This window comes from Eptesicus fuscus, chromosome 2 (assembly GCF_027574615.1).
Source record: "Eptesicus fuscus isolate TK198812 chromosome 2, DD_ASM_mEF_20220401, whole genome shotgun sequence".
Classification (NCBI taxonomy): domain Eukaryota; kingdom Metazoa; phylum Chordata; class Mammalia; order Chiroptera; family Vespertilionidae; genus Eptesicus; species Eptesicus fuscus.
Genome location: NC_072474.1, coordinates 47045779 through 47066508, shown reverse-complemented (window position 1 = coordinate 47066508; position 20730 = coordinate 47045779). Strand labels below are relative to the sequence as shown.

Genomic DNA, 20730 nt, shown 5'->3' with positions numbered 1-20730 from the left:
AGTTATTTGTCTGCATACCAAAGCATGTTTTCAAATATCTGTTTTCATAAGCAGAGCACCACAATGAGAATTTTAAATGCATTTCTTATTATGGCTCTAACAGTTATAAGGAAAAATTGGCATTTATAATTTACCTTAAGGTATTTCCAAAATTCAAAACATAATTCACTATATGTGGAGATGTAAAAGCTCATCTGAGTAAAACAATGTGTTTATTTACCAAAGTGATGTTATTTTGATGTCTGACTCCAGTGAAAGTAAGAAAGTTGTATTCAAGTCAGACTTTCTGACTGGGTAGATGTAGGTTTGGCTTTGAGGTTGATGACTCATTTTAAGCAAATGGAGATACTGAGATGAATGGCGGTGGATTCACAAACCTTTAATCTCAGAAACACAGAATCAGAAATGCATCTAGACTATGCATTTGAAGACACCCTATCTTCCTTTAAAAAAAGTAAGAAATTTCTACCCTCAGGTGAAAATTCCTTTAGAACTTTAGATACTCTTATGCAACCATGAAAAATATCTATTTTTTTAAACTTAAGCAAGCTATTAAGACACGTCTCTTTACTCATATTCTATTTGATACCACTCCCAATAAAACATAAAAGTACACATGCTATATTTTTCCAACTGTCCTAAAGGAATTTTGTGATTCAAGATAATGAATTCTTCTATTGCATTTTAAAAAATAAAAGTTAGAAAAATGTTCTTTTTTCCTTTGAGGTCTCTTTGCCACAATTCTCCCCAGTTCTGACAGAGATGAGTCATAGCATAGACTGCTAATCTTTAAAATATCCGGTTCTGTTGCATATTACTCATTGGTAATTATCTAATACTGTTTAAAAACTGAAGTTGTATTTAAATTGAGTAGCAGTCAAGTGAATTTCTGCCTTTATTCTGGAGGCTAACTGTTGCATATGCTGATGCTTTTAGAAAGCCCATTTAACTATTAAAAATAAGAAACAGCCTTTGTCTACCAAAGGTCTAGGGCTGAATTTGTATTTTTTTAGTTTTAATTTTTTGAGAGGCAAAATAGAAGAATTGCCCCTAAATGACTAACTGCACCTCAAAAGTCTTCTCTGGTATTTAGGTCCCACTTTGACAAGTTGATCACACCTCCAGACCTGTGACTTGAGAAGCTTTCCTTCACTAGAGAACTTACTTCAGGCCCTATTTGTCCCCTGAAACATGCTGTAGTGCTGAGCCTCTTTGCAAATCAGGAAGATCTCAGAGAGTATGGGGACAGAGAGTTCCAGATGCCAGAGATTTAAATTCACTCGGGACCCCTGGACCACTCAGAGACTGTTTCCCAGGACCCTACACAAGGAATAATGAAATGTAGTGCAGTCTAAGGAGGGTGGAAATTTTACATTGATTGATGAGTTCAGAGCTGTTAAAACCTTGGTGTTTGCCCGGCCAGTGTGGCTCAGTGGTTGAGCGTCAACCTATGAACCAGAAGGTCATGGTTGGATTCCCAATTGGGGCACATGCCCGGGTTGTGGGCTCGATCCCCAGTGGGGGGCCCTAATAAGGCAGCCAATCAAATGATTCTCCCTCATCATTGATGTTTCTATCGCTCCCTTCCTCTCTGAAATCAATAAAAATATATTAAAAAAACATCAGAGTTGCTATGACTGTGCAGGGTAGAAGCCCCACCAGGGAGCAGTGGGTGTGCAAGCTCCTCATGGCCTAGTGATCTAGCGCTGTTTAGATGAAGTCAGTCCCACAATAAAAATAAATGACAGGTGAGGTTATTACTTAAAGGATATTAACAAACTCTTTTCACCAAAGGGTGGATTTGAGAAATGAAAAACCATCCAGTTAGTGACTGTATAATTATAAACGACTAATGCTACCACACATTGGTTTACATCATTATAAAGTTGCATCTTTCAGGAAATAGATTGAAAGTTCCCTTAATATTAAGATTATGAGATCCATTCTCATAATGGCCCTTGTTTTACTCTTTGTATACAAATTATAATGGTTAGTTTTGTAAATCATAAAATGTTAGAACTGGGATAGACCTTAAAGGTAGTCTAGTCCAGTCTCATTTGTATAGATTATAAAAATATAGGACTTAGGGTTTTTCAGCCCACAGTAGTTCATATAGTGAAGACTTCTGGCTAACTCTACATTGATTTACAACAGTTTTCAAATTCTTGAGTTAATAATATTTGAAGAGACTGGTTTTGGACTCATTCAGGTCAGTTCATATAGAGAGTTTGAGCTTGATAATCCCAATAATCATAAAATCAAAAATCTTATCTTCTGAATTATTGAGAGAAACTGGCCAAATGTGGCATCTAGCATAGGATGTGTCTACAACACTGACATGCTATATTTAACAAGGCATTTCTGTATTCCCTGCTGAACCAACTGTAACCAGAGTAGATAAAGGAATTCCTTTAAGTAAGAGTCAAAGAAGCATAACTTGGAGTGTAATATGGCCAAGTTCAGAGCTTGGCGGCAGCAATTTGAGATGAAGAAGCTCTGGTTCAAACATGCTGTAGCATGTCCAGTCCAAGGCTTAAACTAACTCTTCAGCAGTTCACTCCCCACCTGTGCATAGCAGGAGAGTTTCTACAGGGTTAGGGACCTCACTTTAAAGCCACCAGTACACAAAATACCAATTAACCTCAATGTTCATAGTAAGATTATGGGAAAAGTGGTTTTCATTTACATAATCCTCTTTCACACATTTCTTGTTTTTTCTCTCTCATCTAATACACAAAAGAATTAAAACTTTGTATATAATTTGTCCTGGTACTTTTTAGTAAGTATGTCTCAAACGTGTTGGCTCTGTGCTCACCTTTGCAGAGAGGATTTCGTTTCCGTTATGTCTGTGAAGGCCCGTCCCATGGCGGACTCCCTGGTGCATCTAGTGAAAAGAACAAGAAGTCCTACCCTCAGGTCAAAGTAAGTTCATGATGACTTCCTATGTGGATTTTGGAAGATTTGATTTCCTAGCAGTGCAAGTAAGGAACTGCTTTACATGAATACAATTTGCTTTTACCCCTAAACTGAAATATTCACATTATTATTATAATAATTTTCAAATGGAAATGTGTCTGTTAGCAACAGAAGTGACAGATTTTTGAAACATTATTATTTCCATTCAGTAGAAAGTATTTCAATCTTAGCTAACCAACTTTTACTATTTCTTCATCACTTTAAAGGGTTTTTTAATTGTATACCTCTTGATACATTAAGAAATCTTTAAAAGAAGTGCTTGATTTCAGCTTTTTAGAGATTTAGTGAAAACTGAAACAGATGACTGAGTGTATGATTGTATAACATAGTATTTAAGATCACGCGTTCAGGTCCAGACTGTTACTATCGGCATGTCTTTGACTAGGTTATCCACTTCTAAACCTCAGTACCCTGATATGTAAAATGCAGAAATATTGATGGTATATACTTCGTAGAGTCTCTTAGGCTGTAAGTACCACAGGGTCTCTGCTTGAGCAAATGTCCACCCACACGTGGAGGTCCCTGGAATGTACCGCTTGATGATGTGCCTGTGGTGTGCTTGGTCGAGCCCTTTACACGCCTTCAGGTTCTTTCTCTGTTTGTTAATTTAAGAAGAATATCTTTGTTTTAAGTTAATTTGAGTTTTTTATTTTCATAAATGGTGCCATGACTAATAGATAATGGTTTTGCAGATAAACCTGCCAACAATTACAATTTCATTGTTTATAAAAATTCATATTGTTCAATAATTCAAGGCTTCAGCAAAAGGTTATCAACTTAGTTCCCACTAAGGTGTGTGCACCCCTTAGGATATGACACGCTTTTGGCCTCAGTTTTTGTGTTTGTTCTTGTGAATCAGTGAGGGACAGCAGGACAGGCCCTCAGGACAATCACGATGTCAAGGACATTTGTCTTCGGTTGCCAGGTTTGCATCTTGTTTCCTCCCTTTCCTCCTCCCCACTGCTAGCCCAGATCTTTCTAATTTCTTACCCCTGTTCTGAAACAAAATACAGAATACTGTGACGTCATTCTTTACCTTTTGAAGGAAACCCACCCATATTATCGAGTGTGGATTCTACCAGTCACATTGGCATTTTAAGTCTCCTAGCTCTCCTGTGGAATGAAAGATGTTTTCCTTTTTCAGGGTCATTGAGCAGGGTAAATATGATGTGTTTAGTTCACAGGAGATGACAGTCTTATGGTCACAGTCCTTTGGAATCTAGATGAGGAAAGAGGAGCAGCAGTTAAACAAGAGAATTAGCATTTATTAAGCACCTAAGATTTGCCAAGTGCTTTGCATATATTACCTCTTCTAATCCTCATAACAACCCTGGTAAATTAAAAGTGTAATGCTTATGAGGAAGTTGAGGCTCCGAGAGAAGAAATAACTTGCCTTTCTCACAAGACTGTGGCTCTTTATCCTACAGCTGACTATTGCTCATTGAACTTGCACATGGAATGTGTGCATTTGGGTTGCTGGGGGCAAGGACCGAGGGGGCAGGACATGGGAGGACAATGGTGAAATAGGGGCAGAGAATTATAACTCTGGAAAAAAGGGAGAGAGAGGCTCAGGGTCCTCAGATATTAGGGAATCAGATCCAGCACTTACCTTTTCAACATATGTATCTGTGTGCCATATACATATATATATACTGTATATAATGTGTGTGTGTGTGTGTTTATATATATATATATATATATTTATATATATATATATTTAGTATGTGTTCATGTGTGTACTTGTGATAGGATAATAGAAAGATACATGTTATCAGCATTGACACCGATTATAATTACTGAAGAATTAACATTAAGAAGGAAAAACTGAGTTTTTTCTGGCCTGGCTCTGTACAAAAATATAAATTGTAGTATTTTCATGAACGATTTACTTCTTTTGCTCTGAGTAGCCATTCTTGATACTAACAAGTATATGGCATTCATTAACTTAGCTGTGAGTGTGTTACCTAATTAAAAACTTCATTCATCCATTTATGCTCAGTCTTCATGCAGTCTTCTCACGTGGTGGTTGCTGCCTTACATTTACAAAATAATTAGAAATGAAACAACCCAGTGGTCCTTAGATGTTCTTCTCAAATTATAGTTTCTGTATCAGTGAGTTTAATTCTCAGTGGGAGATACAGATATATAAACAACTGATACTAAAGAAAGTCAAAATACACATGTGTAAATTGGTCATTATTAAACCTCAGCTAATGGCTTTATTGTTCCAGCTACCCATTTATTTTTTATTCACTAATTCCACATGTATGTATTAAGCATTAAGCATTTAATCCAGTTATAAGAAAAGGAAGAACAGTGTAGAGATCTGTGACAAGCTGGCATTGTTCTTCTAGCCTGTTCTTGTCCACTGAGAGTTTAAATGACTCTGTTGTTCGTTACAGTTAAAGGAAGTAATTTTATTTATCTTAGAAGCTCTTGAGCAGAAGGATGGGGAGGAGGAAGAGAAAGCGACAACCATGAGATATTTTTCCCAGAGCCCTTCTCCCAATATCACTTTCAGTATTCTTTTCATAATGAATAGATGAGGGTGACCTTTCAGTTTACAGGGGGATTTTAAAATCCTTTAAAAATTTGGCGGAGCAAAGACTTGCTCTCATTGTGTGTCTCCTCTCAGGAGGACCTTCACAGCTGTACCTGTGTTCTGCAGTAGGTCATGAGGCACCCACTCCGGGTGAGGCTGTGAGGAAAGCGTGGACAGACACAGCTGGACCAGGGGTTCTCAAACTCCGCTCTGTTGACATTTTGAGCCAGAAAACTCTGCCGTGAAGGGATTTCCAGTGCCTTACGGGATATTCAGCAGCATCCCTGGCTTCTGCCTACTAGATGCCAATAACATCCCTACAGCTGTGACAACCAGAAGTATCTCCAGACATTGCCACATGTCCTCTGGGAGGCAAAATCACCCTGCTTATAAACCACCCATCCAGATGCAGTGTCCAGTCAACCTTAACCTTGTCCTGTGCATGCTTTGCTACTCGAAAGCTGTGGCCATAGGTTACAGGGGATTGCCTAGGTATATTATTTGGCAAATGTACCTTTCCTGATTATTGGTAGATACTTATTTTCAAGATGATGGTCATGGTGACTATAATTTCTTCTAGAACCTCTGAACTAGCATAGGTGGATATTAAGGAGAAAGAAAAGAGAAGTAAACATACCTTAAATATTCCATATTCTATGACAACTGCATATCTGAAAGTTAACATATGAGTTCCGTTGGCTCTCGGCATAAACTGTTACAGAAGAGAAAGTGAAAGTGGAGAGGGGTTCAGTCAAGGCAGCGCCCCTGCAGAGCCTTGTGTGCGCAGTGGGAGCATCTATGGACTGGTCCTCATCCAGCCTCCGTGGAGGGAGGTATAAGGGCGAGTGCCCCACTTACACTCCAAAATCCATTCCCCAGGGACTTCAAAGGGAGGGCATTTACATTTACTGGGGGGAAGATATTTCTGAGATTTACATACACTACATATTTAATAAAGTACATTTGTCAGGCTTAACTGTAAAATGTTATGGGCTCTGCCTTTTCCTCACCTACATACTAGTACAGCCTCTTCCTCTTCTCTCCACTCCAGCCTCCCTGCCTCTTCCCATCATGCCTCTGTGAGATCACACCACTCCCTTGAGAGGCCCGTGGTTCAGCGTGTACTCAGTCATATGCAGGCAGCAGCAAAGGGTCGGGGCCACCTGAAAGCTGTGGGGACTGGCTGAGGTTGGGGGTGCGGATCCGTAACTGTGCTTTACAGACCATGTAAATATATAAACTGCTTGGCCTAGCCTCTTGCTGATTGTCCACATATTCCTCAGGTTAAGTCATTTTAAAACTAACTCTAGGAGGCTGCACCGACCCTCCTTTTTCTACTGAATTTTGTCCCGTGTTTGAAACCCTGTTTCAGAAAAGCTCGGTGTAGGCTCGGCTTAGATACTCTCTTACTCTGTCGAGATTATTTCTAGAACTCAGGCTACCGCACCACCTGGTGCTCTGCATGTTTATTTCAGGTCGGAGAACCCCAGTTAGCTTTCTAGAGTTTTGCTGTGTAAGTCGTCACATTCTCTTTTAACAACTGTTTTAATTATAAAGGATTTCAAGCATATAGAACACTTAAAAACTGTTCATTGAATAACAGACACCCGGTATCACCATCTCAATTTAATACATGTTAACGTTTTACCGTATTTGCTTCTGAGCTCTCTCCCTCTTCCTAAAATAAAACCTAGTTACAGCTAAAGCCTCACCCATTCATCCTTCTTTTTTCCTTCTTCAGGCATAGACTTCTATTCTGAGTTTTCATTCTCTGAAATATTTTCACTGGCTTCGTCCTTTTCCAGGGCAAATAAAGAGTTAAAACTGGGCTTCATTGAAGATTAGTGTTCACTTTGATCCTATTGATTCCTCTTTATCATCTAGATAAAACTTTTTCATTCACAATGTGCAGTGTATTCTGACTTTTACAGCAAATCATAATAATAATAGAGACAAAAATCTAAAGTAAATATGCAGTCTAACTCTTATGTCTTGCTTTTCTTTTTTTAAAAAAAGAAAAGCTTCCTGTTGTTAAACATTTAATAATCTATTATGCTGTCCTATAAAGTTTCCCTTTAAAGTTTCCTCAGTTCTGACTTCATCGGGAGCTCCTAATGGCAGAGGCTGGCAGAAAAGCACAGGCACCTTCCTTGAGGCCACGCTTGTCCCTGCCTGTCTTTGACTCAACAAGGAGTGCCAGGGAAGGCTCATTTCCCTCTTTTTCCCGAAAGTTATGCAGGAGATTTTTATTAATCAAACACGCTGCCTTCCTCTTCACAGAGGCGGACAGGTGCCAGCAGGAGCAGCCCCACAGGGCTTCAGAACCCTCCCTGCTTCTCTTCCCGAAAGCACCCATTCGCAGCTGAGGTGGCATCCTCTAGTGGGGCTCACCCCATGCCAAACAGAAATCAGCACCCGGAGTCTTGACTCTAAAATACAGCTAGCTTGCCCGTGGTATTCTTATTTTCTCTTTAGTTATCAGTATCAAGTGCATGGACAACAACTGGATACATAGCTGATGTAAGTGTGACTATTTTTATTTTTTTAACATTTTTTATTGATTTTTTTACAGAGAGGAAGGGAAAAGGATAGAGAGTTAGAAACATCGATGAGAGAGAAACATTGATCAGCTGCCTCCTGCACACCCCCAATGGGGATGTGCTCGCAACCGAGGTACATGCCCTTGACCGGAATCAAACCTGGGACCCTTCAGTCCGCAGGCCGACGTTGTATCCACTGAGCAAACGGGTTAGGGCAGTGTGACTATTTTTTTTTTTATTATTGACTTTTTACAGAGAGGAAGGGAGAGGGATGAAGAGTTAGAAACATCGATGAGAGAGAAACATCGATCAGCTGCATCCTGCACACTCCCCACTGGGGATGTGCCTGCAACCAAGGTACATGTCCTTGACCGGAATAGAACCTGGGACCCTTGAGTCTGCAAGCCGATGCTCTATGCACTGAGCCAAACCGGTTAGGGCAGTGTGACTATTTTAATCACACGTTTTCTGAAAGCCGATTGTCACTTATGTTTTCTTTCCTGAGTGTTTTAGGTTGAACAGGAGGCATATGGTGAAGGGTCAACAGCAGCTATTTTGTTGTCCTTCCCCACCCCCCTGCCAAAATTAATTATTTTCAAATCGATTATTGGTGCCTATCACTGAAAAATCCTAAATGCTAAGTTTCTGTCCAGGTCAAATAAAGACTGGCTGATCTGCTGTGGCATTTAAGGATATCACATATCCTTGCATAACCTTCCTTTCCTTTGTGTAGACTTGTCTGGTTTGGGAGGTTTGCCATTTTAAGGAACTAGTTGTAATACCAATTTCGAATAATGTAATCTGATTCAATTCTGAAAACAACAGGGAAGATCACCAACAATCAATTAAGAAAGCATATAGAACCTGGTCCATAGCATTTATTAAAATTTCCATCAACACTCCGAAGCTGTTCACTATTTGCATGTGTTAATAATGGAAAATCACTGTATTCCCTATGGACAGAGCCCTGTGTATATACACTGAGTAGCCAGATTATTATGATCTCTGAATTAATAATCTGGCCACTCAGTGTATATCCTATATAATAAAAGGCTAATATGCAAATTGTCCCCTCGACCAGGAGTTTGACCAGCAGGCAGGCAAGCCACCCACCCATGTCCCCTCCCCCTGGCTAGGCTGGCCGGACCCCACCCATGCACGAATTCATGCACCAGGCCTCTAACACACACACACACACACACACACACACACTGAGTGGCCAGATTATTATGCGTTCAGAGATCATAATAATGTGGCCACTCGGTGTATATTGAAGAGAAGGGCTTTGTAATCCGGATCCCTTTGGGTGGTTTCAGAAGGATTTTGGATTTCTGAATTTGTATGCAGCATTTTGTGTATGTATGTATACACTTTTCTGGGGAGATAAGTATGTCCTTTTATCAGATTTTCAAAGGGAAGGATTCAAACACAGTTAAAAACCAGTGCCATAGAGTACATGTTACTTTAGTTTTTTGACAGTAGCTAGTTAAAAAACTAATCCTATATAATAAAAGCCTAATATGCAAATTGTCCCTTCAACCAGGAGTTCGACCAGGCATTTGACCAGGGGGTGGGGCCGGCCAACCGCCCGCAGCCCCTCCCTCCTGTCCACCCCTGCCCCGGCCAGGAATTCGGGTCTCATTAACTCACATAGTGATTATTCTTCTTGTTAAGGTGAGAATATACCCAAGTACTACAGCCCCAAATGTGTAATCCCTCCTCCTTCACAGAGAAACGTTTTCAACCTGTCAGCAGGTGTAGAGGTGAGGCTGTAAACTACCCTGCAGTCGCAGTCTCCTCTCCTGGCACTCCAGGTGGATGCCAGATCAGCATCCTCTAGCCTCCATTTACCTCTCTGGGGTCTCAGGAGGGTGGACTGGAAGTGCGTGCAGACTTTCACAGACATGCCTCTCACTTTTAGGTCCTCATCTACCCAACAGAATGATTACAAGGATAGCTGGCTGTGCTTACTTACATCGTCTCATTTAATCGTGACAATAGCCCACTGATGTAGGTTCTATGGTCCTCGTTTGAAAAATGAGGAAATGGAAGCCTAGTGAATAAAAAAGCTTACCCTGGGTCTCACAGCCTTTCAGAGAGGGAGCCCAAGATTTCAGTTCAGCAGTGTGACTTAAGATTCTACACTCTTAGCCATGAATTATCATCATGTTAAGGGTCCATTTCTGCTCATGGAGGTCCTTTAAATCTGCATGTCTTGATCATGAGCGTGCATCAGGATCACCAAGAATAGTCTAACCACAGAGATGCCTGGGACCCACTCCACACATACTGTATCACAATGAGCCATTTAGCCAACCTGGGATTATATGATAATTTCTAAGGATTCATTTCTTACAATGACAAGGTACAACAACAGATGAAGGACTAGGGCAAACCATAGTATAATCAGGGATAGAATATTATGCCACAGTTTAAAAAAGTAATTATGAAGTCTCTGTACAACATGGGAAACTGCTTATGACCCAATGCTGGGCGGAGAAGGGGGCGGAGCAAGATTCCCCAAATTGCAATCATAATCACTGAAACGATTTAACTCAGTGAAAAAGTTAAAATCAAGATTACAGACAGTGGAAGAAAGAATTATCAAAATGAAAAATAAATCTGAAGTAATGTTGTGGAATGCAGCACAGAGAGGCAGGAAACTTGAAAGAAAGGGTGTGAGATGCAGGGCACAGGAGAAAGTAACCAGTGTCTAATTCAAGCGCTGGAAGGAGGTAATATAGCTGCAGTTGCGGGTCCTACACTTAGGGGCTCTAGGTCTGGGGTGAGGTTCCGGTGGCTTGTGGACCACACTTTTAGGTTTTAAAGCATTAGCTCTGACGTCAGTTAGTCGGGGCTGGGCGTGATGTTGATTCCTAGTTTTGCAACTTACCAGTGGTGTTATTTCACCTGGCCAAGCCTCAGTTTCTGCATATGTAAAGTTGAGATAAATACTATGTACTTCATATGTATATGTATAAATTGAGCTGATGGATGCATGGCACCTAGTAAATACTTAAAAATGATAGTTGCTTCTATTTTTATATGCCCGCATACATTATTTTGAGTATTGGATGGCAGCTTTGCTGATTGGTTTATGGAACATGGATCTACACAGAAGCTTCACCAGTTCCCTTTATTTTCAGTGCAACCTCTCTACTCAGTTTTGCTTCGACTCTGTTTATACCATGTCCTTCTTTTCTCTGGGGTTATTAATTATTAAGGTGGGAGATTGAATCCAGATGCTGTGCCAAAAGCTGACTTACATGTAGCACATGATTTCTTATGAAAATCTTATAGGTAGCAGGAGTCCAGAAAGGAATTTATTAAATGACTAGAGGCCCAGTGCACGGATTCGTGCACTGGTGGGGTCCAGCCGGCCCGCCTGATAACGGCTATCAGGTAGGCTGGCTGGGGTGAGGGGCCGCAGGTGGTTTGCTGGCCAGCCCCGCCCCTGATGGGGTGGGGGGACCCACTCGGGAACGGGGCCGGCCAGGGGGAGGGGCCGAGGGCGTTCTGGTCATTCTGCCATTTGGTCAATTTGCATATTACCCTTTTATTATATAGGAATGTTAGGCTCCTGAACTGTTTTCTCTTACGCACTATACATATACAAATTTGCACGAGTATTGTATTAGTTTCCTAAGGCTGCCATAACAATTTACCACAAACTGGGTGTTTTAAAGCAACAGAAACTTATGCTTTCACAGACCTGGAGGCTAGAAGTCCAAAATCAAGTTGTTACAGGGCCATGCTTCTCTGATGGTTCGGGAAGAATCCTTCCTTGCCTGTTCCTAGCTTCTGGTGGTGCTGGCGATCCGTGGCATTGCTTGGCTTCATCACTCCAATTTCTGCCTGTCTGCCCAGGGCTGACCTCTTTCTATCGCTCTGTCTGAATCTCCCTCTCCCCTCTCTTATAAAAATCCCAATCATTGTATTGAGGTCCCACCATAATCCAGTTGACCTCATCTTAATTATATCTGCAAGGACCCTGTTTTCAAATAAGGTCACATTCTGAGGTTCTGGGTGGACATTAATTTGGAAGGGGGGACACTAGTCAACCCATTACAAGTATATTATAGCATTAAGCTTAAAAACCAGTGGTCCTGAAAGTATAAGATAATGACCACTTTAGCCCACAGTGCACTGGGAAAGACATTTACATGTACCCATGATGTTCCCTTATATATCATTATATATTTAGGGAGTGGTAGAAAATGTTTCACGTTGGAAAAGTTTTCCAGTATTTTTAATAATTTATTTAAGAAAGTAATTTGTATTTTATTTTTCCTTTGACTGGATGATGGGCCTTAAATACTGTGGTGTGTTAGTAAATCTTTAATAACTGATTCTCTAGGAAACAAAATAAGCCCTGATTTGTAGCATTTGTCTATTTCCTTGATGTAAATATTCCCACCGTGGCTGATTTCAAGTTATCAGCATGAAGTTAACTGGCTTGCAAAATTTCTGAAAATTTAACAATCAACTTTTGTGAGCAGGTCAAGCCAACTCTAGCATACCACTGCAAGAGTTCAAAAGGAAAACTGATATGAGATCACAGCCTAGATATTACCCCAATGAGCAATAGTCAGATCAAGAGAAGATAATAAATTGCTTCGCATAAGGTTCTTTATTTGTGTGTTATATAATACCAGGGACTTCGCAGGATCTGAGTAAACCCAATAAGTTGCTAAAGTGGAGATATGTGTGACATAGTAGTTAAAGTGAGCTGTGGTTTAGTGAGCAAAATATCATACTTGAAAACAAGCTAGATCTTACTCAAGATTATGCCCTTACATACGGTGTGATCTTCAACAAGTCACTTAATCTCTTCCAACTTTCTTTTGCTCATTTATAAGATGAAAATAAAAATACCTACCTCACAGGAATAGCATTAGGATTAAGTGAAGGAATTGACATCAAAGCACCTAGCACCATCCCTGGCACGTCAATAGCATTAAATGTTCATTCTGGACATGTTTATGTCTTTAATTTAAAAAAAACCATGAAAAATGCCTATAAAATGATGGTTAGCTCCATGAAGGCAGGGATGATTTTTTTCTATTTTGTTTACTGCTATATCTCCAGTACTGTAATAATATCTAGGTAATCCTACATAATAAAAAGGTAATATGCAAATTGCATCACTCCGCTACACACACGATTGGGCCGGCTGGAGGCGCGGGGGGCGGGACTCAGGGTGGCCGATTGGCTGGCGGTAGGAGCAGGGGGGGGGGACTTGCGAGTCCCCGCCCCCCGCTCCTCCCGCTGGCCTAAACGGCCGACGCTGCGGAAGGACCCATGGGGCTGGCGGAAGACGCTGGTGGCGGAACTCAGGGTGGCCGATTGCGTGGCTGCCGGCACCAGTTTTCCTCCAGCACCAGTTTTCCTCTGGCCACCCGCTGATCGGAGCGCCTCCCTGATCGGAGTTCCTCTCGGGGTAGCCGATCGCGCTGGCGGGAGGCGCTCTGATCGTCGGGTGGCCAGAGGAAAACTGCTGCTGGCAGAAAACTGGTGGCTGGCAGCCAGGTGAAAGTCTATTGCACGAAACTTCGTGCAACGGGCTTCCAGTATATATATATATATATATAATACTAGAGGCCTGGTGCATGGAAATTCATGCACTGAAGGGGGGGTCCCTCAGCCTGGCCTGCCTCCTCTCATAGTCCAGGAGCCCTCAGAGGCAGGAGGCGACCGATTATCAGGGGAAGGCAATGCCCCATCACACCTCTGCTGCTGCCACTGCCGGCAGCACAAGCCTCGGCCAGCCCTGGTTACCTGAGCCTCGTGCGGCCCTGGGTGGCTGGGCAGCTGCCATCTGAGGCTTGCCTGTGCCTCAGGCCAGCCCTGGGCAGCTGGGGGTGCTGAGGGGATTGGGGGACTCTGGAGGCAGGTGCATGGAGCAGCTGTGCCCGCCTAGGGGTGGGCCCGGCCTTGCCACGCACCTGCCGCCCAGCGGGGCTGAGGGGACTGGGTGCTGCCATCTTGTGGCTGTGGGCACCACCATCTTTGAGGGCGTGGCAGTCAAGCATATTCCCTCCTTATTGGCTGTGGGTACCGCCATCTTTGTGATGGAGTGAGGGTCAATTAGCATATTCCCTCTTTATTAGGTAGGATTACCTATAGTAGATGCTGGAACCATCTTCCCCAAAGAAGCACTGATACTATCAGATATGGCTAAAGAAGAGACAAATGGCATGATCTAATAATGTAGGTTGTTATGAAAACAGTAAGAGTCTTTAAGCAGCCTTCAAGGCTCCTCCATCTACGTTCTATCTTGTTCGTCCCAGCTCACTAGCCTTCCTTTCCTTCTCCTCCCCTACCTCGCCACCTGTGTGCTAGTCCCAACGAGTTAGAACACTAGAACTTAAACCTTAAACAAGTTAGGAAACTTTTCTGAGTTTAAATGGGCTTTTTCTGCCTCAGTTTCTCTATACATTGGAATCTTTCCATGGCAGGTAAGAGAAAAAAAACAAGTAAAACTAAGCAATAATTGAAATTTATTTGTTTAAAAAGCTGAAAAGTCCAAAGGAAGAGCTAGCTGGCATCAGACGTCACTGGATTCAGAGATGGCACTAGACCATGTAGCTTCTCTCTGTCTCTCAGCCCTGACTTCTGTGGTGTAGGCTCCCATCTTCAGCTCCAGAAGGTGGCCCAGCAGCTTGTTAGGGAACCAGGTCCTGCAGCAGAGAGCCTGTGTTCCTAGATACAAAGGCTTCAGAGGTTCCAGGATGGAGGTTTCTAGGTCCTCATTGGTCTGCGTTGTTTCCTGGTCCACCCCTGGAGGTGTCACTGGGGACAGGGAATGTGCGACAGAGTGATTGTGTAACAGCCATTTCCTGGCTACACCCCTGGCTCTGGCAGTGGGTAAGCTGCACCACAAACATGTGGACTGAATGAAGGGTGGGTAGATACCCAAACAAAAAACATGAGTACTGGTAAAATTAAAAATTTCAGAATAACAAACATCAATTAATTCCTCTGCCAATGAACAGAGAAGACTTCTAGACCCCGTTCATTACTGAAATTGTGTAATCCTGTGTACTCCCTCTTTAGACCAGACTGGACAATGTCTATGTGACATTCCCATTGTTTCATTTTTTTAAAGTAAGAACTAGTTCCTTATTTGTTTAAAAGTATCAGATCCATTTAATAAACATTCAAGTAATACAAAGACATGTATAAGTGAAAAGTAAGTTTCCCTTCTATTCAAGATCCCTCTCCTCCCCAGAAAGAGGCACTATTAGGAATTTCTTGAGTAGACTTCCAAAAATACTTCATGCATATACATGCCTACATGTGTATGTTTATGGATTAGCTCATTGTACAACCTAATACATATAAAACATAAACTCTAAAGCATATGCATTTATGCACACATGCTCTGTTCATTTATAAAATACTCTCCCCTTGTGTTTTTCACTTTAATGAATTTTTTAGGACATTCCTCAGCAACAGATAGACCTATAGGGAATTGATAAAGCAAAATGATTAATAACATCTTCGAGAGCACACTACCCCTGGGTTCAAATCCAGTTCTTCCCCTTATAAGCTGTGTAACCTTGGGCATGTTGGTTAATCTCTCTGTGCCTCATTAAAAGGGGGATAAAAACAGTACCTACCTCTCAGTGTTGTTGGGAAAATTAAAATGAATTAGTGTTTGGAGAAAGCAGTGGTAAGTGCTCTGTGAGTGTCAAGTTTGGGTAGCTACCTTATTCTTTGTGAAGAGTGCATGGCATTTGGTTGCTTATATGCAGCTTCTTATTACTTCTTTTGTAAATACCATCGTTTGCAGCCTCTGAACCCATTTACTTTCCTTTTCACTATCAAAGACAAGCTCGAAAAGCCGACCTTGATAATCCTACTTGATCCCAATTTCTCATTTACACCGGGTCTCCACATTTTTAAAATGTATTTTGTCAATAAGTTATCTTTGAATAGCTATGAAGTTTTAATGTATGTTTTTCATTTCTTCTGAATTATGAGGAGGTTTCATCCTGACTTTATTTTTGGTTCCTTGGAATATAATTTCAGCTCCTTGTCTTATAATTTATTTCCTATGTAGTTTTCTGCCATATTTTTTCATCTAAGGACTCCTTTGGAAGATCTGCCCTGATTGGCTGTCATTTCAACCTAGCTGAATTAGATGGCCTTTTAGTGTTCCTGTTTAATAGGCCTGTGATATTCCTGCATATCTCTATTACGGTTCTTCGCATTGCCTCACAGTTACTTACTACACCTGTCTCATCGTCTCTAGACTTTATTTCTTGAGGGCAAGCACCATGTCTTATTTTTCATGATATATTCTCCTGCTGAATTGAACTAAATTCTTTTTCATTCTTTGGGCACTCAGTGGTTGCTCACCAATTAAAAATACAAATTTAAACTTAAACTTGTTAAGAAAGTTAACTTGTTTAACTAGTTGAAAAGTATTTAGCTAAAAATTGGCCTAGAACAATTTCTCTTTCTTCGTTTGCTCCCTTTTACTGGCTTGAAGTGGCATATATGTCATACTGATGACTTCACATTCTTTTCTCCAGCCTAGATTCCACTCTGAAACCAAAGCTCCATGCCTCAGCTGCTTCAGAGACGTTAGCATTTGGATGTCTGATAGACTTAGTGTGGCCAAATCTGAATTCCACATCTTCCCCACCAATCTGCTCCTCCTAGTATCTTTCCCTTCTCAGAAAACGGCAGCTCCATCCTTCCAGTTGCTCAGGCCAGAATCGTTGGAGTTATCCTGAACTCCGCTCGTGCTCTCGTACCCCACAGTTAATCCATCAGGAATCCTACTGGCTGTGACTTCAGTCGAATCACTCGCCACCTCCTTTACTGCTGCCACCCTAATACAAGAAACCATCCTCAGCATCTTTTACCCAAAGGTTTTTAAGATCCAGAGATGATTCTTTCCTGAATCAATTTTATTAGTAATGGATGATTATAAATTTGTGAATTTCTATTTATATCATTCCTTGTACTTTGTGTTACTTGGAATTCCTATGTTCAAAAAAGGAGTTTTCTCTTCTCCACATTCCTTTAAAAACTTTTTTAAATAACAGTATGGCTGAAACCGGTTTGGCTCAGTGGATGGAGCGTCGGCCTGCGGACTCAAGGGTCCCAGGTTCGATTCCGGTCAAGGGCATGTGCCTTGGTTGTGGGTGCATCCCCAGTAGGGGGTGTGCAGGAGGCAGCTGATCTATGTTTCTCTCTCATCGATGTTTCTAACTCTCTATCCCTCTTTCTTCCTCTCTGTGGAAAATCAATAAAATATATAAAAAAAACAGTATGTACTCACTGTTACATACTGAGTATTATTTTGTTATTCACTGTATTATAAGCCATACCTGTCATCATTTATTTTAATGCTTCAATTGTCCCCATCTTGGCCAGTGGGAGTCTATTGTTCTAGCTCCTGTTTCCTTTTGACATGTCCCTGCTTGATTTTGAACACTTCCTTATTTCTGAAATAATACTCTAGGCCAGTGATGGCGAACCTATGACACGCGTGTCAGCACTGACACGCGTAGCCGTTGCTGCTCCTGAGGATGAAACATTTGCGAAATAATGTTTTTTCCTCAAAGTGACACACTACCCGAGTTATGCTCAGTTTTTTGGCGAAGTTTGACACACCAAGCTCAAAAGGTTGCCCGTCACTGCTCTAGGCTCACCCCAGGCCTCCCCTGCCCCAGTCCTGGAATCATCTATCTCTCCAAAAAGCCCTGGTTCCTTTTGTTAGAGAAATGTCTCCTTGAATTCATTCTGATGCCTCTAACTCCAGTCCAACACAATGGCTTCTTCCTTACCTTTCTATATTTATTTTGTCTTTCTCCAATAATGAAAACCCTAGTTGCCAGTGATGTCAGTATACTTATCCATTTTGCTCAACTCTATGATACATACGTAATAGTTTCAGAATTGCTATACCAATATGAGCACTAGATACAAATTTACTAAATACAGTCAGAATTCATTTATAGTTCTTTTGACCTTTAAATATATTCAAGAGAGAGTGTTCAGTCAGAATAATGTGTTCAGAAATGTCTTGGATTAAATCCTTTTCCTTGTATATAGTTACAGTACCATTGGGATATATAGTTACTCAGTTTTTGTTTACATTCAGCTTTAGGAATTTCCCAACCTTATTGATCTTATTTTTTTTTAATATTGCTATTTATCAACCTCATAATCTTTTATTTACATTAAATTAATTCAACCCTTAGAAGTCATTATAAGTCAGGTTGTTTTATTAATTTTTAAAATAGATATCTAGACACAAAATGGATCAGTCAGAGCCTTGATTTAAATTGTGTTCTGGATTGTTAGTTTAGAAACTTGAATCCCTCTAAACCTAGAACATTCCACTTGTAGATTTCAGAGCCTTCTTGGCCTTACTTCCTTCCTCACATTCACATAGTACATATTTATCTAGTGCACACCCCACGCCAGGCGCAGTGCTGAGCTCTGTGGTCACACACCTGAATGTGATCACCTCTGCCCCCAGGGTTACCTGGAACAGCCAGGAAACAGACAGACAGACATCAATGCAGGTGTTACGCAGGATTTGCTGGTGGAATGCCTTGTCAGATGATCTGCAGTGTGTGTGTGTGTGTGTGTGTGTGTGTGTGTGTGTGTGTGTGTGTGTGTTGGGGAGAGCCAGGGGAAAATGCACTCTTACTTGAGATCATCTCTATCTGTGACAAATGATCATGGCATTTGATAGGTGTATTTCCAAACAAGAGACTGGAGAGCTGGGTATCCATCTCAGGCACCTTAGTAAGAACCAGTCACACCAAACGTACCTCACTGTCTACTTTGGGATTCTGGAATGGTGAAATAGTGAGGTGTGGAGATGTATGGTTTGGTACTTCAGGAGTTAACAGTATTTCTCATGCTGTCGATGTCAACTGGAGGGATGTTTCCAGCCCCAGGGATCTTTCTTTCCCAGCCACTTCAGTATATCTTATCAGTGCCTTCCATGGAGGCCTTACCAAATTTGCAGTGACATGAAGTGTTAGATAACAAATAATTTGAGTTTGAACTAATTTTGTAAAGCTGGGGCAAAGAACTAAATTCTTAAGCAGTGATATTTAAAAGAGATGAATGCATCCAGAAAACACATTACCCCAGTACTGGGTGGGAGGGATAGCATGCCAAGCGATCTAGACGTTTTAGTTAATGATAAACTCAACACGAGCCAGCAGTGCAGTGTGGCTGCCAGACAAGTAATTACACCTGAGGCTGCATTAATGTAAGTGCATGTGTAAGACCAAGTGGTGCTTTCACTCCCACCCTGTGTTGAACGGCCACATCAGGAATACTGTGCACACTGCTGGGCATCACCTTTGCAGAAAATAGAAGCCAACACAAAATGGATCAGTCTGAGCCTTGATTTAAATTCTGTTCTGGATTGTCAGTTTAGAAGCCTGAATCCATCTAAACCTAGAACATTCCACTTGTAGAATGTGCAGAGCAGAACTTAAACTTTCCCAAAACGGGAGTAGTCATTGAGCCTGAGAATATTTATAGCCTGCAGAATTTGGTTGTCTTCAAATACTTGAATGGCTTTCATGGGAAAGAAGGGTAAGATATATCCTGTCTTTCACAAAAGGCTGAAATAAGGAGCAGTGAGGGGAAGCCCCCAGAGAGAGAGGTATCAGTTGTCAGCTGCCTGAGGGTGGAATGTATAGCCTCAGGGTGAAGTTCACTGTCACGATACTGGTTCAAAAGTGAACTGGAAGACCACAGGGCAGGGGAACTAATGTGTTAAGATCCTTTATGATCAGTAAATTATTTTTGTTTATGCCTTTAAAAAGACTTTCTGCTTAATAAATTGTGACTTCATAGTAAGAGAAAATCAAGATTTGGGTATAGGGCCGTTAAAATTTTCTGGCAAGTCCCTAAAAATAATAGAAGTTAACAGCTTGCAGAACACTTCATCCAAGCATCACAGTTTATGATTTGTTTCATATACTTTGTTTTAGTCTACTTATACAGGCTGAACAACATTGAAGGTTTGGGGGCAGGTTAAAAGTGCTGCCATTTCCCCAAGTTACTGGCTGATGTTATCCTAGAGCGTGTAAGAAATTTTGGTGTTTCCCCCTTCCTCCTTTTGCTTACATCATAATATGTAGAAGGTACAATATGTTGGTTAACCTCAGTCTGACACTTAGGTCAGTTTTCTCTTTTGCCCTATCAGTGTCTGGGATGTAAATTAACCAACAAATGGCAACAAGAAATCAGACAAAGAAAATTTCCCAGTTCTACTCGTAATTCTCCTAATTTAGTAGGGGTTTTCCAGAGGAAATCACAGAAGAATAGTTGAAATTCTTTATCTTATGTACTTTCCTTCTGAAGAAAGGAACAGTTAATTGTTTTCTTTCCAAAGTGGTCCAAATTCTTGTATAGGCAGCTGTATTTACCATAGTACAAATTGAATGCTTCATAAAATGATGTCTCTAAATATTTTCAGTCTTTGAGAGCCAAATTATTTAATTACCTCTAACCAGTGGCTTTCAGTGAAAGTGATAGGATAGGTTTTCCAAGCAAGAAAAATATATCATGAGGATGATTGTATGCTGTTAAGAAGACAGAAATTTGTTATATTTATTTATTTATTTATTATATTTTAAAATGTTTTTATTAAATTTATTGGGGTAGCATTGGTTAATAACA

General features: G+C 41.0%; 1 protein-coding gene across 1 annotated transcript in view; it reads left to right on the top strand.

Annotated features, from left to right (window-relative positions):
- Nucleotides 1-20730, top strand: part of NFKB1 (nuclear factor kappa B subunit 1) — a 132928-nt gene that overhangs the window by 32385 nt on the left and 79813 nt on the right. Inside the window, exon 5 of the mRNA XM_008156643.3 lies at nucleotides 2824-2922. Within this exon, the coding sequence (XP_008154865.2) occupies nucleotides 2824-2922 (99 nt within the window). The remainder of the gene's footprint in view (nucleotides 1-2823; nucleotides 2923-20730) is intronic.